The sequence below is a fragment of the Lissotriton helveticus genome, chromosome 10 (assembly GCF_964261635.1).
Source record: "Lissotriton helveticus chromosome 10, aLisHel1.1, whole genome shotgun sequence".
NCBI lineage: Eukaryota > Metazoa > Chordata > Amphibia > Caudata > Salamandridae > Lissotriton > Lissotriton helveticus.
Genome location: NC_136071.1, coordinates 412,814,231 through 412,835,308, shown reverse-complemented (window position 1 = coordinate 412,835,308; position 21,078 = coordinate 412,814,231). Strand labels below are relative to the sequence as shown.

General features: G+C 44.5%; 1 protein-coding gene across 4 annotated transcripts in view; it reads right to left on the bottom strand.

The window, feature by feature from the left end:
• SMARCD3 (SWI/SNF related BAF chromatin remodeling complex subunit D3) overlaps positions 1 to 21,078 on the bottom strand; it is a 1,739,068-nt gene that overhangs the window by 223,567 nt on the left and 1,494,423 nt on the right. For all 4 annotated transcript variants that reach the window (XR_013601619.1, XM_078662891.1, XM_078662892.1 and 1 more), the window contains one exon: positions 9,152 to 9,274. Coding sequence is in view for 3 of the 4 variants with exons in the window: in XM_078662891.1 (XP_078519017.1) it covers positions 9,152 to 9,274 (123 nt within the window). In the remaining variant the exon portion in view is untranslated. The remainder of the gene's footprint in view (positions 1 to 9,151; positions 9,275 to 21,078) is intronic.

Here is a 21,078-nt window from a genome sequence, read left to right as displayed (position 1 = left end):
CTACGCCGTGGATAGCTCCCCATAGCTGCGGAGAGATACAGCCACTGTATGTATAAACCTTTGGTTAGGCACCTGAAAAGGGGTCATACATGTGAGTGTGGGCCCCCGGGGACGGATCCAATACCCAGACTCACAGACGGTGGAGCTGGAAAGGGCGGGAATCCTATGTTTGTAGCGGGTCGTGATGAACCACTAATGAACCCGGTTCTAAGGCGACTAGTTGAGGTTGGCAACATATACCAGGAGTGAGGAGACCACAGGGATGGCGGCGAGGCTGGACTTGGGCAAGACTCTGCCCAAGTTCTCGAAAGGAGCGAAGCATGTTCAATCTAATAAGCTTGATCGCTACACGATGCCTAGAGGGTCTCCAGAGGAGTCCAGGAGGACTCTGTCGTCGGGGGGAGATCCGAATAGCGCCCCCACGGAACCTACGCTGACAGATGTCATGGCGGCGATAACCGGGGTTCAATCTTCACTTGGGGGAAAAATTGAATCTCTGGACAGTACACTTGACGCGATTACTATAGAGGTCAACTTGATACGTGCAGATCTTACAAAGGCCACGGAGAAAGTTAAATCAATCGACATTTAGACTGCGAGGTCAGTCGACGACATGGCGCTTTTGCAACAGGAGGTACGTGACCTCAAAACTTCTCGAGATGCCACAGACCGGAAGCTTAATGAGTATGAAGGGAGAGCCAGGCCCAACAACATACGCATTCTCGGGGTGCCTAAAAGGTCAGAGGGTCCTGTGCCGGATTTGTTTGTGGAAGACGTTGCCCTCAACCATCTCAAGCCGAAGGGTCTCAGTAACTTTTTCACAATTGAGAGGGCTCATAGAATGCCGGGAGGGAGACCTAGACCTGGGGCGCCCCCTCGCCCGATGATTGCTCAATTTCCGGGACAGAGATGCTATCCTGCAGGCGGCGCAGACGGGGGCTCCTCTGCGGTATGAAAACGTTACGCTATCCTTCTTCCCAGACTTCACTCAGACAGTGCAGAAGTTAAGGCAAAGTTTCCTCCCAGTGAAGAAGAAGCTGAGGGAGAGAGGTCTGCGATATGCTGGGCTCGGCTGCGAGTGGAAATCGAGGGGAAGGCCTGGTTTTTCGATAATCCGGAAGTGGCATCGGACTGGATAGACGGCAGGCCCCCGGTCGAGGCGGAGGTGCAAGAACACGGAGGAGGGGGAGAATGATTTGAATAGGGATGCGGGTGGACATGGGAACGTCTACATTGTTTAAGTGACTCAGGTATTGGGGCAACTCTATAGCAAAAGCCTTACTAGGCCTAGCCGACAATGCTATGGCTACAATTTATTTCAGGGCACAAGATGTTGCTTTGGGGTGGGGCACTGGTTACCTCCTCATTACTACCTTTCGCAAGCTGAATAGGGAGGGTGTTGGGCGACAGGCACACTGCGAGTTGGGGATGGGCGTTAGCCGTGTGCAGGGAAGGGGGGTGGAACGGTAGATGGGTTAAGAGGTTTGGTTTGGAGATTCTGATTTACGCAGTTTTGATTGCATTGTGGGGTCTTTCCTTAATTTTTTCCTTTTATGCATCAGGTGGTAATGTCACAGTCAGACAATATTCATGTTAGTTAAATGTCGAACGTTAACAGAGGGTCGGGGATAAAGGTGCTGAGTTGGAATGTGAATGGCCTCGGGGACCGGATCAAGAGAGGAATGGTTAATCAGTTGGTGAGAAGACATTCTCCTGATGTAGTGCTATTGCAGGAGACTCATCTCATGGGTAATCGCTGCATGGCTCTCCATAGAGGAGGATATAAGTTGGTGGTGTATGCTGGGTTTACCTCGGGGTCTAGGGGGGGTTGAAATATTGGTGAAGAACTCCTTTCCCTTGACAATCCAGGCCACGTGGTCCGACCGGAGGTGGCGCTACATTGGTATCTCGGGTCAGTGGGGGGGAAGACGGTTACCTTCTTCTCAATCTATGTTCCACCTGGCCTTCAATCTGACACTTTCCGTGATCTGGGGACTGTCTTTCTCACCCTGCCGTTGGGGTGCTGGGAAGCGACTTTAATGCAATGTTAGACGGGGAGATAGACAGACACCCGGCAAGAAAACTCAGACCGGCACATAGATGGCTCTCAGACTTCCTAGAAACGATGGGGCTTGTGGACAGCTGGCGGATACGTAATCCGACACAGGCATACGTCACACACGTGTCCGCCGCGCACCACAGCATGTCAAGACTAGATTACATATTGATATCGGCGGCCCTAGCAGGTACGGTCAGAGAGGCGCCGTATCTTGGGAGGGGGATCTCGGATCACTCTCCTATGTGGTTGAGTGTGGAACTCGGACAGCCGACAGTCGGTAGAGTGGCTCCTATTGGGGCGTGGCACTTGAGGGACCCTGTGACTAAGAGGTCGATTGCCAGGATTTCAGATCGCTATTTTCATGGAAATGTGGGTACTGTCAAATCGGCACAGTCATTGTGGGAAGCATATAAGATGGTAGTCCGAGGAAAAGTTCTGTCTTTGATAGCGGGGAAGAAAAAGAAGCACCAGGCGGAGGTAGAGAGGTCGGAAGCAGACGTAACTCGTATGGAAGAATTAGTGGCCAAGACAGCCGCTCCGGCGGACATGCATCTTTTAAAATTAAGACAGGATGAGTACAGAGGCCTTGCCAGAGAAAGGGCGGTAGCTCAGAATAAGGACACCCAAAGTCGAATATATGAACATGGAGACAAGGCTGGTAAATTGATTGCTTGGCTCGAACGTGGGGAATGGGCATCGCGGCTAGTACCGGAGTTACAAGGAGCAGATTCTATCGTTGTCACAGACCCCCAGACAGTGGCAGATGAGTCCTCCGAATATTACAGAGGTGTATACACTTCTGTCGGTAGATATACGGAGGCTGAAAACAGTGATATGATAAAAGACATCCGTATGCCTGCACTGTCGGGGGATGATAAGGGGTATTTAGATTCCCCTTTCACGGATGATGAAGTGGCACAGGCGATTAGAGGGGTAAGATCCGGGAAAGCGACTGGCCCGAATGGCATCCCAATAGAACTGTATAAATTGAATGCCCATAAACTCGCCCCATATATTCGCTCCATGTTTGCGGAAAGTAAAGAGAGGGGTCGACTCCCATATGACCAGCGGGTGGCAAATATAGTAGTTATCCGCAAGGCGGGCACACCTAAGACCCTTTGCTCCTCCTACAGACCTATCATGCTGCTCAATGCTGAGCCTAAAATCCTGGCGTAGTTACTAGCTACCAGATTGGTTATGATAATTACCACCTTGATACACCCGGATCAGTCGGGCTTCATGCCACGCCGAAACACAGTTCTCAATCTGCGTAGGTTAGATGGGATATTCGGTGGTTCCCCGTCGATTCAGGAGCCGGCTGTGTTGGTGTCCTCCTTAGACGCCACCATGGCGTTTGACAGAGTCGAATGGTCCTACCTGTTCGCGGTATTGGTGAAGATGGGATTTGGACCGGAATTTGTAGGCTGGGTACGTTTATTATACGCTACTCCCTCGGCTAGAGTTGTCGTCAATAACTGTAAGTCGGCCGACTTTCCCCTTGGAAGGGGCACGAGACAAGGATGCCCTCTGTTCCCGCTTCTCTTCGCTCTGGCCTTGGAACCTCTGGCGGCATGGGTTAGATGGGACCGGTCAATACGAGGCCTGCGGTGGACACAAGAGTGGGAAGACAAAATTTCACTGTATGATATCTTGCTTTACCTCACCAACCCCAAGGGCTCTTTGATCAGTTTTTTAGATGTGCTTGCTATATTTGGTAGATATTCCGGATTTGCAATTAATTGGTCGAAATTGGTGCCCTTCGTCCTCAGGGGCAAGCCGCCAGTGCCCCCGCAGTCCTGCCCTATACAGATTGAGCCAGTAGGGTTTAAATATCTTGGTAAATATGTTACACTTGACCCTAACCTACGGTATATCAATAATCTGGGGCCACCTTTGGACCGGCTCAAGAGAGACGTGGAGCGCTGGCAGGCTCTTCCACTTTCCCTGTTGGGTAGGGGAATCCTGTTTAAGATGATGGCCCTTCCCCGATTTCTCTATGTTTTACAGAATACAATGGACCCTTTACCGACATCCTATTTCAAAGATATTGAGGTTTGCCAGAGGAAGCTTCTCTGGAATGGTAGATCCCGCATAGCATTCTCTAAGTCCACTCTCCCGTGGTACGGTGGTGGGATTAGGCTGCCAGAACTGCAAAAATACTATTGGGCTTCTCAGCTTGTGGCGGTGAACCATGTTATATTACGGACCTCCAGGAGATCTGGAATATGCCATGGAACGTGGGCTGGCGCCAGGTGGTGATTTCACCAGGGCGCTGTATGCCAGGCCTAAGCGGTTTTCCCTAGTAGGTCCAATGGCAAATGCGGTCCACGTGTGGCACGCGGCCAATAGATACCTTGCCTGGGAAGGGAAACTCACCTTGGCCACCCCACTATGGAATTCGGAGAGACTAGGAAGCCTGTGGAAGACCAAAGGATTCGACAAGTGGGATCTTATTGGGATCACACAGGTTAAAGATATGTGGAGAGGGGGCACAGTGCATATATTCGACTCTCTCAAGCAGCAATACAACCTGCATGATAGCGAGTTCTATTGGTACCTTCAGATCAAGCACGCCCTCCTCACGCACATACCTAGAGACGCCGCGCTTCTCGAGGCCTCTCCTCTGGAGGATCGTGTGCTAGACGGATACCTCCCAGATAAGACAATTTCTTTAATATATAAAAAGCTTATTAATAATATGGAGGACCTGCTGGGACGTATTAGAGCACAGTGAAGTGCAGATGGGGTGGAGCTAGATGATGAAGACTGGACGGAGGCGATCTCCTCTCCGAGGGTGGTTGCGATCCAGATGCGACTCTGATTGGTACAGTTAAAGATATTGCATAGGTCATATGTCACAGGACCTCAGCTGGTACGAATGTGTCAAATGGAGAGTGGCGAGTGCCAGAGAGGGTGTGGAGAACTTGGCACCTTTATGCATATTCATTGGCATTGCGCTGAAGTGCAGGAGTTGTGGACAAAGATTCATGACGAAATGCGAGGTGCTTTGGGTGTTGAGCTACGGCCGGAGGCCCGGAGATGTATACTGAATGTGTGGGGATCCCTCGGACTTGAATACATACGGGAAACAATGGGTGACACTGGCGTGTATGGTAGCGAAGTGGAACATCGCTCAGTTGTGGGGAGCCAATCAGCCACCCCAGGATTCCAAATGGGTGGAGGACTTGGACTGGTGTATGTTTCGGGAGAGGTCGGTATATGTGGCCAGGGGGTGCCCCGAGAAATGGGGAAAGGTTTGGGGGACCTGGAATAGTTACCGGGGAGAGATTTGCTCCCCCCGGCGCGACGAGTAGAGGTGGAAGCACAAGAATCCCCGCGACCCGCTACTTCTACACTGTTTTTATAAATGAGACTGTGCTTGTCTACTGATGAAACTGTACTCCATCTGATGCTATTATTTTGTTTTGTTTACCTCTTTCTTTGATGATTGTTAATAAAAAGATTTCTAAAAAAAATAAATTAAAAAAACCCAAAAACTACAGGACGTCTCAGTCATGATTACGGGCCACCTGGAACTTCTGTGATATTCAATACGCCAAAACAATTGGAATTTCTTTCATTAAAAAGAAAATGGCTGAGCCGGTACGAGCTGTGGATGGCACCAACTTGTCTTCTGGCCCCATCACCGATGAAATGGAATCAATCGAGTTAAGGAGTTCTCAGGGACACTGAGAAAAAATATCATTTAAACTGATTTATGCTTCTCAATTCCAGTTAATCCTTGGCTTACCCTGGTTTACGGAACACAATCCAGAGATAGACTTGGAAAAGAGAACAGTCCTACTGAATTCTAGTTACTGTCTTTACCACTGTTATGAATCTACAGAAGAAAAGCATAATCGGTCCGCAGCTAGATTTTTTGCCACCAGATCAAATCAAATCTGGGCATTTGAGACAGTGGCCATACCACCACAGTATGAGGATCTTGTTGCAGTATAGGATAAAGTCGACGCTGAAAAACATCTGCCCCCACCCCCGCAGGTCCTATGACTGCAAAACTGATTTGGAGCCAATTTGCCGTGCAGTAGGACTACACCCTAACTGAAAAAGAAACCACATTCTTGAAAGAATATCTTGAGCAATATTTGGCTAATGGTTTTATTCGCCCCGCCAAATCTCCTGTTTTTTCTCCACCCCTTTTTTTGTCCCAAAAAGAATGATGTATTAATAACTTGAATAGACTATCGAGCGATCAACCAAGTAACTATCAAGAACCAATACCCCTTACCTTTGATCTCAGTTTTGTTAGATTAGGTAAAAAAAGCGAGAGTTTTCACTAAATTAGATCTTCGTGGTGCGTACCATTTGATTCGAGTAGCATAGGGCCACGAGAGGAAAAAGGCATTTCGTACCCATTGTGGATTGTATGAATACCTAGTCATTTCTTATGGTATATGCAATGCCTCCGCAGCGTTTCAATACTTCGTGAATGATGTGCTGCAGGAATTTTTGGATCAAACAGCGGTGGTCTACATTGACAACATCCTTATCTTCTCCAGAAATCAATTTATTTCTAAATTCTAGTGATCTTTCATGCTTCAATTGGTTATCGATTCGCGGTATTTCACTAGCTATCACCTGGAAACAGATGGCCAAATGGAAAGGGTTAACCAGGAGATTGAACAGTGTTTGCATTTATACCTCTTAGAACAAGAAGGTGAATGATTGGAAATGGTTACGACACCAGAATTTGCCTACAATAATGCTGTTCACTCGTCCACTGATTACTCTCCTTTCTATTTGAACTCAAGTAGACACCTCAATGTCATTTTAGGAAAATCTGATGGTTCTGTCCCTCCGGTGGAGGAATATAGTAAAAAGAATCCTAGAAAGTTATCACTCTGAAACTGAACACTTGAAAAGAGCCAAGATCTCTTATAAAAGACAGACAGATAAAAGAAGGAGAAGTAATCCTGACTATTCAATTGGAGATTTGGTCTGGTTGTCGACTCGACACCTACACTTTAAAGGAAACAGAAAGTTCCAACCACGGTTTTTGGGACCTTTTCGAATCCATGTTTCACTACTAAAAAAGAGCCCTCCTAATGATAGGGTTTCCACCCCTCCAGATCCGGTCATCATCAATTCACACTTGGAGTATGAAGTGAGCAAAATCCTAGATTCGAGGTATAAGAATGGGAAACTATTCTACCTCATAGAATGGAAGGGGTTCGGCCCCGAGGAAAGATCATGGGAACCATCTCACAATGTACACGCCCCTAGACTGGTTGATCAATTTCACACTACATACCCCAACATACCTTTTGAGGGAGGGCATCCTTTGAGAGGGGGTACTGTCAGGAATACAATTGATTGTTTGGTTAACTGTTCGCCCAAAAGGAAAAGGACCCATTTTGCTCTGTATCCTCGCTGGTACAAGCCGCTTTGCCTTTCTAAGTTGTTTCTGCAAAAGATGCGGTTTAGAATCACCAGCACAGTATTTCCGTCCTTCCAAGATGGCGGCGGCTGCAACTACCACCTTTAGCATTCTAGTGTTTTTTATGTCCACTTTCTGAAGAATATTCTTCCTGCGTGCTTGCCTTTGAAGATGCGTACTTCAACTGTTGAACACGATGGAAGAGCAGCGTCTTCTCTACCCGCTTGCTCTGAGGAGATTTCATAGTCCTTCAACTTCGTTTTTCTTCAGCTCCGCCCTCAGCGGAGTGGTGTACACACCGGGGAGTTTTTTTCCACAGAAAGACTAACGCCTAATTTGTCTTGCTCCAGACTTTACCTCAGAATTCATACCAAGAGTGAAGGAGGCATTCAGTTACCTGAGTTTCAGCCTGAACTGTAAGATTATTCAGTTTTCCTAATCTTGCATTAGAGACTCTCGTGTTGAGAGACTTGATATAGGACTAAGAATTATTTTGGAAGATTCTGTTGTGAGCCTGAGTCAAAGTTTATGTATGGTGTTTCTCTCTTCTCTCTTAACCTCTTCCTTCCATAAGGTTCTTGAGAATAGAAGTTATTATCCAGAGCCTTTGCCTTCAGAGAGCAGCAAGCCCTCATCGTGATCCAGGTGTGTGAGTAAGAGTCATATTTAGGAATTGTTTAGCTGTTCAAGAATGTCTAGACTCATTACAAATATTGAGCAGTGAACTAATTACTATACGCTAATGTTGTGCAGGTACTGCCTTTTGTCTTCCTGATGCGAGTAACAATTCTAAACCTTGAGTTATAGAGAAGTAGCAGAGGACTACTGGATCTGGAGGTGTTCTCCATTTCTTCCCATTCCCCTTTCCCCCTTGTGGTGGAGTTTTGGGGATTGTTACCTTGGTTTGCATACTCAACCGTAGGAGGGAGTTGGGATTCAGCATCTGCTACTGTGGTAAAACTGGATCTTAGTAGGCGTGTCCTGATAGATATGTAAAATACCAACAGGAGCAACAAAAAGCAAGGCATATAGAGTTGAGCCCTTCACATAAGGAGACAACGAGGTGCCTGGGATTTACCCTGCCACGCCATTTCATCAACATAAATATTGATCATGCAAAGTAACTCAAGGAAGCCCTATTTGTCAAGGAAACTCTAACTGGTAAAGCTTGCAAAACTCCACATCAACAATGCCAGCCCAGCTGCTAATTCAACATAACAAAGTGTTCAATTGTATACATGGTAAACCACCACTACTTTGAATGCACGCTTTACCACCCGTGTCACAATGTTGTACTCTATGCATCCTTATTACAGAAAACGTACTGTCCACTCACTGTGCCAAATGTTTTATAATTGGATAAACGTGAAAATTATGTGAAAATGACTACTTCTCACATATTTATTTGTCCTGTGAAATGTTACATTTCCGTTGTAAGATGGTACACGAGGAAAAATCCACAATACCAATACATGTACTGCTTTATCTCTGATTGCAAAACGAATTAGAAATAAATCATGCAGTCGCATTTGGGAAAGAGAAACATATTTTGGAAGCCAAATAAGTGAGAAAATGTTACCAGTAATTGATTAGGTTCTGAACTGGAGTGCTGCCCCTCAGTTCAAAGGCACACACACAAATCACAATAAAGAGTGACTATTGTCGGTGTGCACGGAGAGGCAGACATTTCGCACCTTGAGATCCCTGCTCTGGGATCGCAGCCATTCATGGATGTATCCCTTCGGGTCACGGGAGAAGCTCAGCATAAAATCACGCTGGATCTTCAGCTGGTTAATGGACTCTATGGTCTCATGAATCTGAAAGTGGGAGAAAAAACATGTCACTCGATCACATAGAGGAAACTGGCACTTATCACGTTCTCATATAAGAAAAGAATAAATCATTTATGGGTAACAAACATTTAGCAGATTCATATATTTTAATAATTCAAATGCTTCTTGCCATCATGCAGTCTATTTGGATCTGACATTGAAAGCAACTTCTTGAAAAGAAAACGCAAAAAATTGCTGCTGTTATTTTCAAGTCAGATTTCACACTTATTCTTCATGTACCTGTGTCTGTTGTGTTATTGACATGCGTATAACGCCAACAAGCTCTGTTATTACATTAGACAGCATTTTCTATTTAGACAACTTTGCACGTGGAATGGAAAAGCCCATCAATTGGAAAAGTGAAACTATTTATTGTAGGTTTGTTGTTTTGTCCTTGTTTGTGGTTAGAACCGTGTTAAAATTTGAAATGGTTTGTGTGAATTAGGCTAAAATTATACTGTGCTCGATTTAGGAAAATCTGTATGGTGTTTTAAGTGACAGCATCTGCTATTTTCGCCGTGTTGGCAGGCAGGCCGATAATCCCCCCAAACGAAGGCTAGAAATGCCTTCTGATAGCTTTCTTCAAAGGAAGATTATGTAAGGTCTTTGACTCGAGACTCTAGTATGAAGTACTTCTCTATCGCATTACACTCACTTCTTAGTTTATATAATGTTTCTGAACATTGTTAAACAATTTTAGAATAAACAGCAGAAAGGCTCTGGAACCTTTTCACTTACATTCTATGAAAACGTGCCTATTGTTTAAAAACAATAAACAAGAAGCGAAGTTATCAGCTTCTTTAAAACCTTGTTCAGTATTTCATAAAAATCACTAGAAAAGTGAATCAATTCCATACAGAAAAACATGAATATATTCAAGTAAGCTTAATTATCATGTTGCAATGAATAACCTCATAAATAAATTGGCACATTGATCCCTAAATAAACAACAACCTATATAATTTAAGAAGGGGAAGGTCACTCTTCAACAAATTCTGTAGGAAAGCTGGGCTACTTTAATTTCCGCATCTATCAAGACGCACTGGTTATCAAGATCGATGATATTCAATCAAGATTGATGAGATACAGGGCTGGGCCAGTCGATTGTAAGCAGAGCAAGCTTTGGAAGAAGGATGTGGGCAAATTCAAAAAATGGTCAGACTGGAAAGTGAGCTTAGACTAGTAACTGCAGAGTTGAAAAACCAGGGGGGTCACCCAACAGCAACATGTGGGCTATAATTATTGCAACAAGATATAAAGGATGGAGGATTCCATGATCGCAGGTGCTCAAAAACCTAACCAAGTTTTAACTCATCAGGTGCACAGCTCTCTTGGTCCCAGGCTGTTCCCATGAACATTGCTGGGACAAGAATGAGAGTCTGCACCTCCAGAACAAGTATAAAATCAAATATAAAAATACTGTTCTGTACAGAAACGGTGGAGGCAATCCAATCAAATAAATAAAGCTCTGAATGGCTCACTCCTGTTGGGAAGGAAACCTAATAGGTCAATGTGCACTTGTGGGTATTTGTATGATCGAAAGGGCAACATTTGTTAAGCTCATTGTACATTTACAAATGCTGGCCAAATTCTGGTATCAGGAGATAAGGAGGGGTACACACGTACATTGATGTAATTATTCAGCTGGGTGAAGGAGAAACATAAGACTCTTAGCAAACCTTATTCTGTCACTGTGTAAGAGCTTATACATATAACGGGATATGCCATATGAAAAGAGTAGAGACCAATGTGGGCAATCGCTGCAGTCAGTATACATACAATGCTGCATACACTTTTGGCAGATTTATAAGCCCCTTTTGTCTTTTTGTTGTTGTATTGTGTCACTTTTTTTGATGTAATGTTGGCAGAAATAATGTAGTAAATTGCATATGTATTTGCAAAATGAGTCCGGGATGTTCACTGAAATGTAGTAGTTATATACATGGAATGTGTATAGTCACTTAAACGTTTTACTGTAGTAAATGTGTTTTGGTATAATGCATGGTCTCATATTTTTTTGTCTAATATCACACTGTGCGTCTGTGTACATTAAGGAATTATATTCGCTCTTTTTTCCATATTTTCCTTCCTCTCTAGTCATACTTCCTCCTCTCTCCTACTCCTTTCTCTCTCCTGATACTACCCCCTCTTTGTTATATTCTCCTCTGTCCTCATACTGCCCGTCTTTGTGTTTATATTTCCCTGTCTCTCCTCATATTACTCCTGTCTCCTAATTTTCTTCCCTCTCGCTTCATTCTTCATTTTTCTCTTCATACTCCCTGTTCTCTCCTCTTTCTCCTTTCTCTCTCTATCTGTATACACTCTGGGCAGATTTACAAGCCCCTTGTGCGTGTTTGTTGTTTTATTGTGTTACTTTTTTTGATGTAATGTTGGCAGAAATAATGTAGTAAATTGCATATGTATTTGCAAAATGAGTCAGGGTTGTTCACTGAAATGTAGTAGTTATATACATGGAATGTGTATAGTCACTTAAAATTTTTAGGTCTCGCCTATTCTATCCTGCAGGGATAAATAGACGAGAGTAATGTAGTTGAAACAAACTCTGACCAAGCAAATTCCATGCTGATTTCTCCCAATGCATGTGATCTATTGAACCGTGACGCTTCTCCAGCACGCGCTTGGCCTGACTCACACACCATATGCTGTTTCCCTCCCTCTCACTCGCTCCCCCGCCCTCCCACCGGTCTCACACACCAGCAGAGCTCCTTCTATCCCACTCGTCACACCCCATATGCTGGTTCCCTCCCACTCGCCCACATATGCTCTTGTTCCTTCCTACTTGTTTCTCGTTCCAAGCTAACCTGCACTCTCCACCTACCCTTGTCCCCCGCTCGTTTCTAATGCCCCAGTCCTTCCCTCCCTCTATTTGCCTACCTCCACCTCCATTCACAGTCCCTCCTTTCCACATATTTCCGTCTCTGCTCTTTCCAGCATTTGTTGTCTCTGTTTCTCTCACATATCAGCTCTCACCCTCCTCCACTGTCCGTAACCCCATTCCTAAACACTTATCTGCCTTTCTGGATTCTGTGCCCCGCCCCCCCACTGAGACTGCTGCCCCACACTCAAAGACGTTGCCCCATCCCCGCCCTCACGGCTCGGCTCTGCCCGAGCAGAGTCGAAGAAAGAGCAAGCCATGAGCTTACATGTTTGTGTGTGTAACTAGCTCCTCTCAGCCTCACTCTACTCTCATTCCTGCCCTCCTCTCCTGTGTCTTAGGCCCACCTCCGCTAACTCTCCTCCCTCTCGCCCGTCCCTCTTTCCTATGCCTGCCTTCCTTCTCCCCCTTCCTCCTATTCAGCCCATTTCCTCTCTCACCTGTCTTTCCTTTCCCAGTACTTCTCTCCACTCCTCTGGCGCTCCTCCCCAGCCCTCCTTGTCACCCCTTTCACCTCTCAACTCTCTCTCTTTTCGAACCCTGCCGCACTCCTTCCCCTTCTCCGCGTCTCTCTTCTACTTTCCTCTCGTCTAATCTCCTTTCCAGCCCTCCGTTTGCCTTTTTTCCTTTTTCTCGTTCCAAGCTAAACTGCACTCTCCGCCTACCCTTCTCCCTCGCTCGTTTCTCATGCCCCAGTCCTTCCCTCCCTCTATTTGCCTACCTCTCCCTCCATTCAGTCCCTCCCTTCCACATTTTTCCATCTCTGCTCTTTCCAGCATTTGTTGTCTCTGTTTCTCTCACATATCAGCTCTCGCCCTCCTCCACTGTCCGTGCCCCCATTCCTAAACACTTATCTGTCTTTCCGGGTTCTGTGCCCCGCCCCACCACAGAGACCGCTGCCCCACACTCAAAAACGCTGCCCCACCCCCGCCCTCACGGCTCTGCTCTGCCCGAGCGGAATCGATTACCGGAAGAAGGAGCAAGCCACGAGCTTACATGTTTGTGTGTGTAACTAGCTCCTCTCAGCCTCACTCTACTCTCATTCCTGCCCTCCTCTCCCGTGTCTTAGGCCCACCTCCGCTAACTCTCCTCCCTCTCGTCCGTCCCTCTTTCCTATGCCTGCCTTCCTTCTCCCCCTTCCTCCTATTCAGCCCATTTCCTCCCTCACCTGTCTTTCCTTTCCCAGTACTTCTCCCCCGCTCCTCTGGCGCTCCTCCCCAGCCCTCCTCGTCACCCCTTTCGCCTCTCAACTCTCTCTCCTTTTGAACCCTGCCGCACTCCCTCCCCTTCTCCGCGTCTCTCTTCTACTTTCCTCTCGTCTAATCTCCTTTCAAGATGGACACATTACATTTTCAGGCATGGGGAGATTAAATGATTTGCACCAATCACAGGATGCCTGAGCCGATATTCAAACCTGGTTCTCCATCTTGAAGGTAGGCTGCTCTGGCCATTATCCCACACCTGACCGCTGCTCAGTGGACTGTTTACTTCCTGCACTGGCTTCATGAAAGGCTTACAGCTGCAGTTTCAATTACCATGCTCTTTGCTTCTGTGTTTATTAAGCTTCTGCCACCACAATCTCCTCGTGCTGACCCCTCAGCCAACACAGTTTTTTTTTCACCTTTGCCGCCACGTAATATCCCTGTGCCACCCCCACCAAGCCACCCCCTCAAACCGCTCACCACACTGCTTATTTAAAATTATATTTCTTTGCAGTGTTATATAGGACCAACTCGACCCGAAGGGATCAGAGCGCTTTATATGATCACCAGTTATATTACAGATGGACACATTACTTTTTCAGGTACAGGGAGATTAGGTGATTTGCACACAATCACAGGATGCTTGAGCCAACGCCGAGATTCGAACATGGTTCCCCAGCTTCACGGTCGGCTGCTTTGGCTGTTACGCCACATCCGGTCGCTGCTCCCTCCTCTCCTGTTCCTCCCTCTTTCCTCCTCCTCATGTGGTCACTCATTCTAGGCACACCTCCCTCATCATTTGCCAATGCTTGTTGTTATTTGGCAAACAGTGGACACACACAATATTTCTAAAAAGTGATAATATAGTATTCAATGCAGCTATGAGCCTTAAAGCAACAGCCTAAGAAAGTTTAAGCACAACAATGTTTTTACAGACTTCAATGAACCAGCAACGTCACACCACCATTTGTCTGTCCCCAATCACACTTCAAGGTTTGCCGCTCCACGCCCCCCACCACTCTCCTACTTCCCTCCCACGGCCGCTCTTCCCATTCACACGCTTCTTTTATCACCAGTGCCTCTTGGTCATCTGCCACCACATTCCCATATTTACTAGCTCTTCTTGTTACAGTAGTAAATGTGCTTTGGTATAATGCATGGTCTCATATTTTTTTGTCTAATATCACACTGTGCATCTGTGTACATTAAGGAATTATATTCACCCCTTTTTCCATATTTTCTACACTCTCTTGTCATACTCCCTCCTCTCTCCTCTTTCTCCTTCCTCTCTCATCATACTACCTCCTTTTTCTTATATTCTCCTCTCTCCTTATACTTCTCTTTTCTCTTCATACTTGCCCCTCTTTTTGCATATTTCCCCTACTTCATATTCTCTCGTCTTCATATTCACCCCTGTCCTCATAGTTCTTACTGTGTCCTCATAGTACTCCCTCTCTCCTTATACACTCAGTCTTCCTTTATATTTGTCTTTTGTCCACATTTTTGTCTCTCTCTCTCTTTATAGTCCTTCCTCTTTCCTCATACATACTCTTCTCTCCTTATATTCTCCCTTTTTTCTTATTCTCACTCTTCTTTGCACATACTCCCTATTCTTTTCCCATACTTTTCTTTCTCTTCTCATACTCCCCTCTCTTTGCTCACACTTCTCCTCTCTTTTCTTGTACTCCCCACTCTGTCCCGATATTCTCCTCTTTTCGTATTGTCACCTTCCTCTCATCATTCTCCCCCTGTCCTTATACTCCCCCCGTTTTCATATTCTCCTCTCTTTCCTCTTACTTCTCCCTGTGTCCTCATACTACTCCCTTTTTCTTATATTCCCTTTTGTCCTATACTCCTTCTCTCTATGTTCATATTCTCCTGTCTCTATTCTTATTCCTTTTCTCGTTTCATTTTCTCTCTTCTCTCTTTATACTTCCCCTTTCTGTTCATACTGCCTGTTCTGTTCTCTTACTCCTCCTTGACTCCCTGCGTACACTTTGCAGCACTTTCCTCATACTCACCGTCTTTTCATACTGACCTCTCTCTTTATATTTGTTTCTCTTGTCATACTCCACCCTCTTTCCTCATACTGCTTTCACTCTTCATAAACCCCCATCTGTTTATACACCTTCCTTTCTCCTCATACTGTATCCTCTGTTTTTGTACACCCCTTTTCTTCTTATGCTCCACTTTTCCTCACATTCTCCCTGCTCTCTTCTGGTACTCTCCTCTCTCTCCTTATACACACCCCTCTTTCCTTATATTATATTTTTGTCCTTATACTTGCACCTCTTTCCACATATTCCTTATTTTCTCTTTATAGTCCTTCTCTCTCTTCTTATACTGCCCCCTCTCTCCTCACACTTTCTCTCTTTCTTCTTATTCTCTCCTTTCTCTCCTCATACTCCCACCTTTCTCCTCATACTCCCCCTTATCTCTTCATACTTTCCAGTCTCTTCATACTCCCTTTATCCCCTTATACTGCAGTGTCTGCTTATACTCCTCTTTCTCCTCATATTTTCCCTTGTCTCATACTCCTCCTTCTCTTGTTGTAACTCCTTCTGTTTTCATACTCCCACCTTTATCCTCATAATCCCCCCTCTCTTCTTATAAGTAATATAATAGTATATTTCATATATTTATTTTTATGTTATATATATTTTTTATAATAGATTCTATTCATCAACACTAAAAAAAAATCATCATGCCTACAAAAACTGAAAAGAGGAAACAACGAAAGAAAGCTGTTTATTTAAAGAGAAGTCATCCACAAGATTTACCTGAAGAACAATGTGTTAACAAAAAGAAAAAAAGTCCTGGTAAGAGAGCGAAGACTTTTCTGAGGAAATTATTAAACACTAAGAGTAGCGTGCACAAAATCTAAAATACTATTAGTGTATCTGCAACTAAGAGAAAATAGAACAACCATGGAAAATTATCTTGTGAAAAAACAGTGTATAGTAAAAGGAGGAAAAAACTATTTAAGGAAATTAGGAAAAAAATGTTTTATAATAGAGTTGTGTCGAATTTAATTAAGGAAGTGAAGAAATAAAAAAAAACAGCATTTTATAAGAAGAAGAAAAGTATAGAAAATCTAGTTGAGAAGGCTTTTGAATTGAAGAAAAAAAATTGTTTGTATTAGTAAGCAATAGAATTTGATCACTAGATACGCCAATTAATTTAATGAAGGCCAAAAGTAAGTGGAGTAGAGTAATGAACAGAAGTAATTTTTCAGAGGTTTTTTTGGGTGAATGGAAACATAGTTCAAGTTCTGAGCCTTTTTTAATGAAGAGAGTTATCTTCAGAGTAATGATTTGTTGCACACAGTTGACACTAGTGGTCATGCTTATGAAGTTGGAAATGGTTGTCCTATTGAGAAAGAGAAAATTCTTCCTAGAAATGCAGAAGAGGTGTTAGCTGATGACGTTTTAGGGAGACATCCTAAAGCTCCAGTGCACACTTGGAATTGCAGTAGTATCTGTAGTGTACGGCAATAATCTATTGATTTTTACGCAATTTCTTACGTAACTATACTAAGAAAAGTGTTAAACAAAAGATTAAGATGTTGCAAGGACTAGACCCTTGCAGAGTGAGAGAAAATACTGGTTTGCAAGGTCGTTCTCTGGCTTGTCTTTCTAAAAAACTATGTTGAAGTGTTTTTCACCATTTCAGGATGTTAGCAGTTCATCATACTCAAAGGAGGAAATTAGTCAGAAGATTGTATTATGCAAAAAGTCCAGCACCAATGTTAAAAAAGTTTAACAGTGCTCTTTTGCGTGGATCTGTATCAGATGTAATGAATGTTTGTTTGTGATGAAATTCAGGTTAGTTACTTTGGTCCTCAGGAAGACAGTGCAGAAACTGAGACATTAATAGAAGGAAATGTGGAAGAGAATGTACAACATTTTAGTGTAGACATTTTTTTAGCACGAAATTACAGTTTCAAGTGATTTCAGGTGAAAGGCCAAATTATTCTTGTATCTGTTGTCGATGAACTCATTATAAAAATCAGACCAGGACTGTTGATTTTGTATTTAAAAAGTGAAAAGGAAAATAATAATGAGTGGAAGGATTTTGCAACTTATTTGTTGATAGAGAATTGTTTTGATTTGGGTTCTGATCAGCGTGTGTGTAAATATTGTTATAACAAATTAGACGAGAACAAAATGCCTGCTAGAGCTGTGCATAATAATTTTGAGTTGGTAAATATTCCTTCTGAACTGATGGATTTAAGGCAAGATGGCGTCCGAGCTGGACGTATGAGCAAATCGCTCCTGCTGGACCTCGCTGGTCGTTAGGCTACTCGAGTTAGGAGCAGGGCTGAGGGGGCCAACTGAACGCTCTTATCGGTTTTCGGTACCCGGCTCGGATCTGTTGTGAGCAGGGCTGTTAAAATTATTCTTTACCGGAGTCAATGTGGTGGCAGTTACGGGAAGCGGCAGCAAGCGGAGTCGGACTGCGGACCCTGCGGCACTATCGGTGGGTGGCGCTTTGGAGGCAGCTAACGCGGGTCACCTGGACAGGAGCTTACGGCGCGGTCTCTGGGAGCTGTGAGGAGACCGGCGGAGACACGAGTGCCGTGGAGGGAGTGCAGGAAGGAGCAATGGCTCCTAAAGGACGGAAAGGTCGCGGACAGGGGAGTGCTCTCCCCGAAGCTCAGTCTGGACAAGAGGCTTCAAGTGCGGCGAAGGCTGCTGCCGCTGGACGAATTGAAACATGCAGCAAAGATTCAGAAAAGACTGCTAGAGGGGCGACACGAGGTAAAGAATCGGTGGAAGTAAATGCCGGTAAGCAATTAAAGGGGATACCCGAGTTATTTTCGTCTATGAAACAGAAGGAGAAACAGGGCCTATTAAGTTTTGATAAGTCTGGTGAGACTGTAGCTGAAACTACTGCGGTAATGACTCTAACACTGCACGGGGGATCGACGCTGGACAGTCAAGTGACACTGGAGAGTTGGTAGTAGACGGAGCACAGGGAATTGAGACTGTGATTGATGTGGAGAGTGGCTTGGAGAATGTTAACGATTTAGTTACTGATCAGAGTAATGTTGAAACAATAAATGCCACAATCATGCATGAGAGCGGACTGGAGATGCTCCCAGAGTCTGAATTAAATACCAATCTGACTATCCAGACTACTCAGATACCGCCTAATGCGGAGGGCTCCTTTACAGAGGGGGGCCACACGGAGGGGCCTCACATGTTTTATTGATCCCCAATGCTACAGAAACTGACTCTGCTGATTTGTTCTCTTTTTCGGAGCATTCTATGTCTTCCACTGAAGACTTGGCACAACAATATGCTACGTTTATGAACATGGAGAATGGCAGCATTCATAGTAGTTTTGTAGTGGAAAGTTCTGATCCACCTACTGTTCGGAGACTTGAGCTAAATCAGAGTGGATTAACAAAATCCGGAGACACAGAAAAGGATGTAGATACTTTAGGAGGTACATCTGGGTTGGAGGAGGCGCCAGAAGAGATATCATTAGAATTGATTTATAAGACTATGATGCAGCATAGGCATGAATCTCGAGAAGACAGTCTGAGAGTACAAAACTCGTGCAAAAAACTTCAGAACTCAGTCAGGCGTCACACTCAGAGTTTGTTGAGAGAGCTAATGAAGCCGAGGCACGCATATCCACGCTTGAGGATGAACTGGCCCAACAGAAGAAAGCTATTGAATTACAAACTGCTCATAAGGAAGACATTAATTGGAAACTGATTGACCTAGAAAATCGGTCACGCAGAAACAATTTAAGATTTCTGCAGATACCGGAGGGCAAGGAGGGATCTGATCCTAGAGGGTTCATAATTGAACTTTTAAAAAAAGCATTCTCAGAACTTACCAGATGGGATTGGGACAGGGAGGTGGAGCGGGCTCATCGTTTTCCTTTTAATATTAGGGCTAATCAACGGGACCAGAAACCTAGAGCTATATTGGTAGCATTTAATAGCTTTTTGGCCTGTGAGGAGATATTTGTGAAAGCACGGCCGGATAAGAAGAGAAGCAGGCTTGGCTGTGACTTTTTTGTTCGTCCTGATCTTTGTAAGCAGTCGGTTGACTCACGATGGCAGCTTCGACAGATTATACCAGATTTTCAAGCCAAGGGTGCACAGGCGTTTTTGCTGTTTCCAGCTAAAATGAAAGTTATATTTAAGGAGCAAACACATTTTTTCATGACTGCCTTAGCTGCTAAGGAATTTCTGGCTAAAATGTAATTAGTATAGATCCTTAAATCTGTTGCTTACCTGTTATTTGTTCAAAGTTCGGGTGCTCTCTTGTTTATGCTCTGCTTCTCCTTGAGTAGCAATGGAATTTTTTTTGGGTTTCTTAAATTTTTTTAAGTATAATGCCAGTGGGGGATAGCAGGAGGCTGGGGGTAGGCTCGCATCTACAGGACCATAAGGCCTAAAGCCTCTATTAAGGGTTGGGGGGGCAGTAGTTGGATAGGGGTGTTGTATAGCTCCTATATATCCTTATATCGTGTTAAGTTAGCATAGGTACATTTGAGTTTTAAACGCCATTTTTCCTTTCTTGCAACTTCTGCACACGACCCTTAATTGTTGACTTAGCTTTCAACCTAGTGGTTTGCCGTGGTGTATGTGAGAATAATATGTTATTGCTCTGATATCAGTCTTGTTTAATAAACCATGTCTGCACGGAGAGTGCTGAAGTTTCAGGAGCAACACGATATGGAATTGTTATGAGGTCTGATCTCCACGCCTTCATAGTCATAACACAAGTGCAGCCTTTGCCAACTTGGGCTTGAGGCGGGATTGATATTGCTTTGCACGAGAATAGTTAACACACTTGATGCGGTGCACATGCAGAGAGAGCTGGTGTATGCTGATGTGATTCCTTCATGCTAGGACACTAAGGTATGGGCCCGCCATAAAACAACCCAAAGAGACCTTCTTAGCTAATAATATAATATATGTGTTAGGGAGGGTGAAACATAAGTGTTGTTAACTCTTATTCATTACAGCATGTTAACATGCTGTCACCATTCGCTTTTTATGTCTTAGTAACTATGCTGATAATTTTGCTACTGATAATAAGTATACTTGTATTATCTAAGATACTGCGCCTGAGAAGACGGCATTAGTAAATAAACATTTCAAATGCACATGTGTCTTCTTTACTCCATGTTCTGGTTTGTAATGATAATATAACGAAAGAGTGTTCATGAGTTCCACGTACCCTGAGGTACTGTAAGTTCATGTTCTGGTTTGTCTAAACATTGGAGGTTTGATATGTCCAATGAGACACTGTAGCTAGCTCGGTAAGGGGTGAGTTGGTTGCTAAGGTAAGTTTTGGGACACCCTAATTTGCCGAGGTTCCACTCCTCTGTGCACAGTTCTGTGTGAGTACAGAAACCCTGCAACATGGCGCCCAACGGTTTCGGTGGTCTTATATCATGACACTCGAGTAGTTTATCGTTCATGCCTTAACCCCTTCACATCCGTTTCCGGAAAACGGGGTGTCGGTGAAACCTACCTATTTTTTGAAATAGGTCTTTATTCAAGCTTGATTCTTTCTTAAACGGTTTCTTTGAATTACTACCCAGTTGTGCTACAAAGTATTCTTTGTGTGTTCTTGTTTCCAGTGTTGTCATGGCGGCGGTGGCTATTGCGCAGCATAGTCGCGTAGCGGTACGCAACCATCTTCAGACGTACCAGGTCCCAG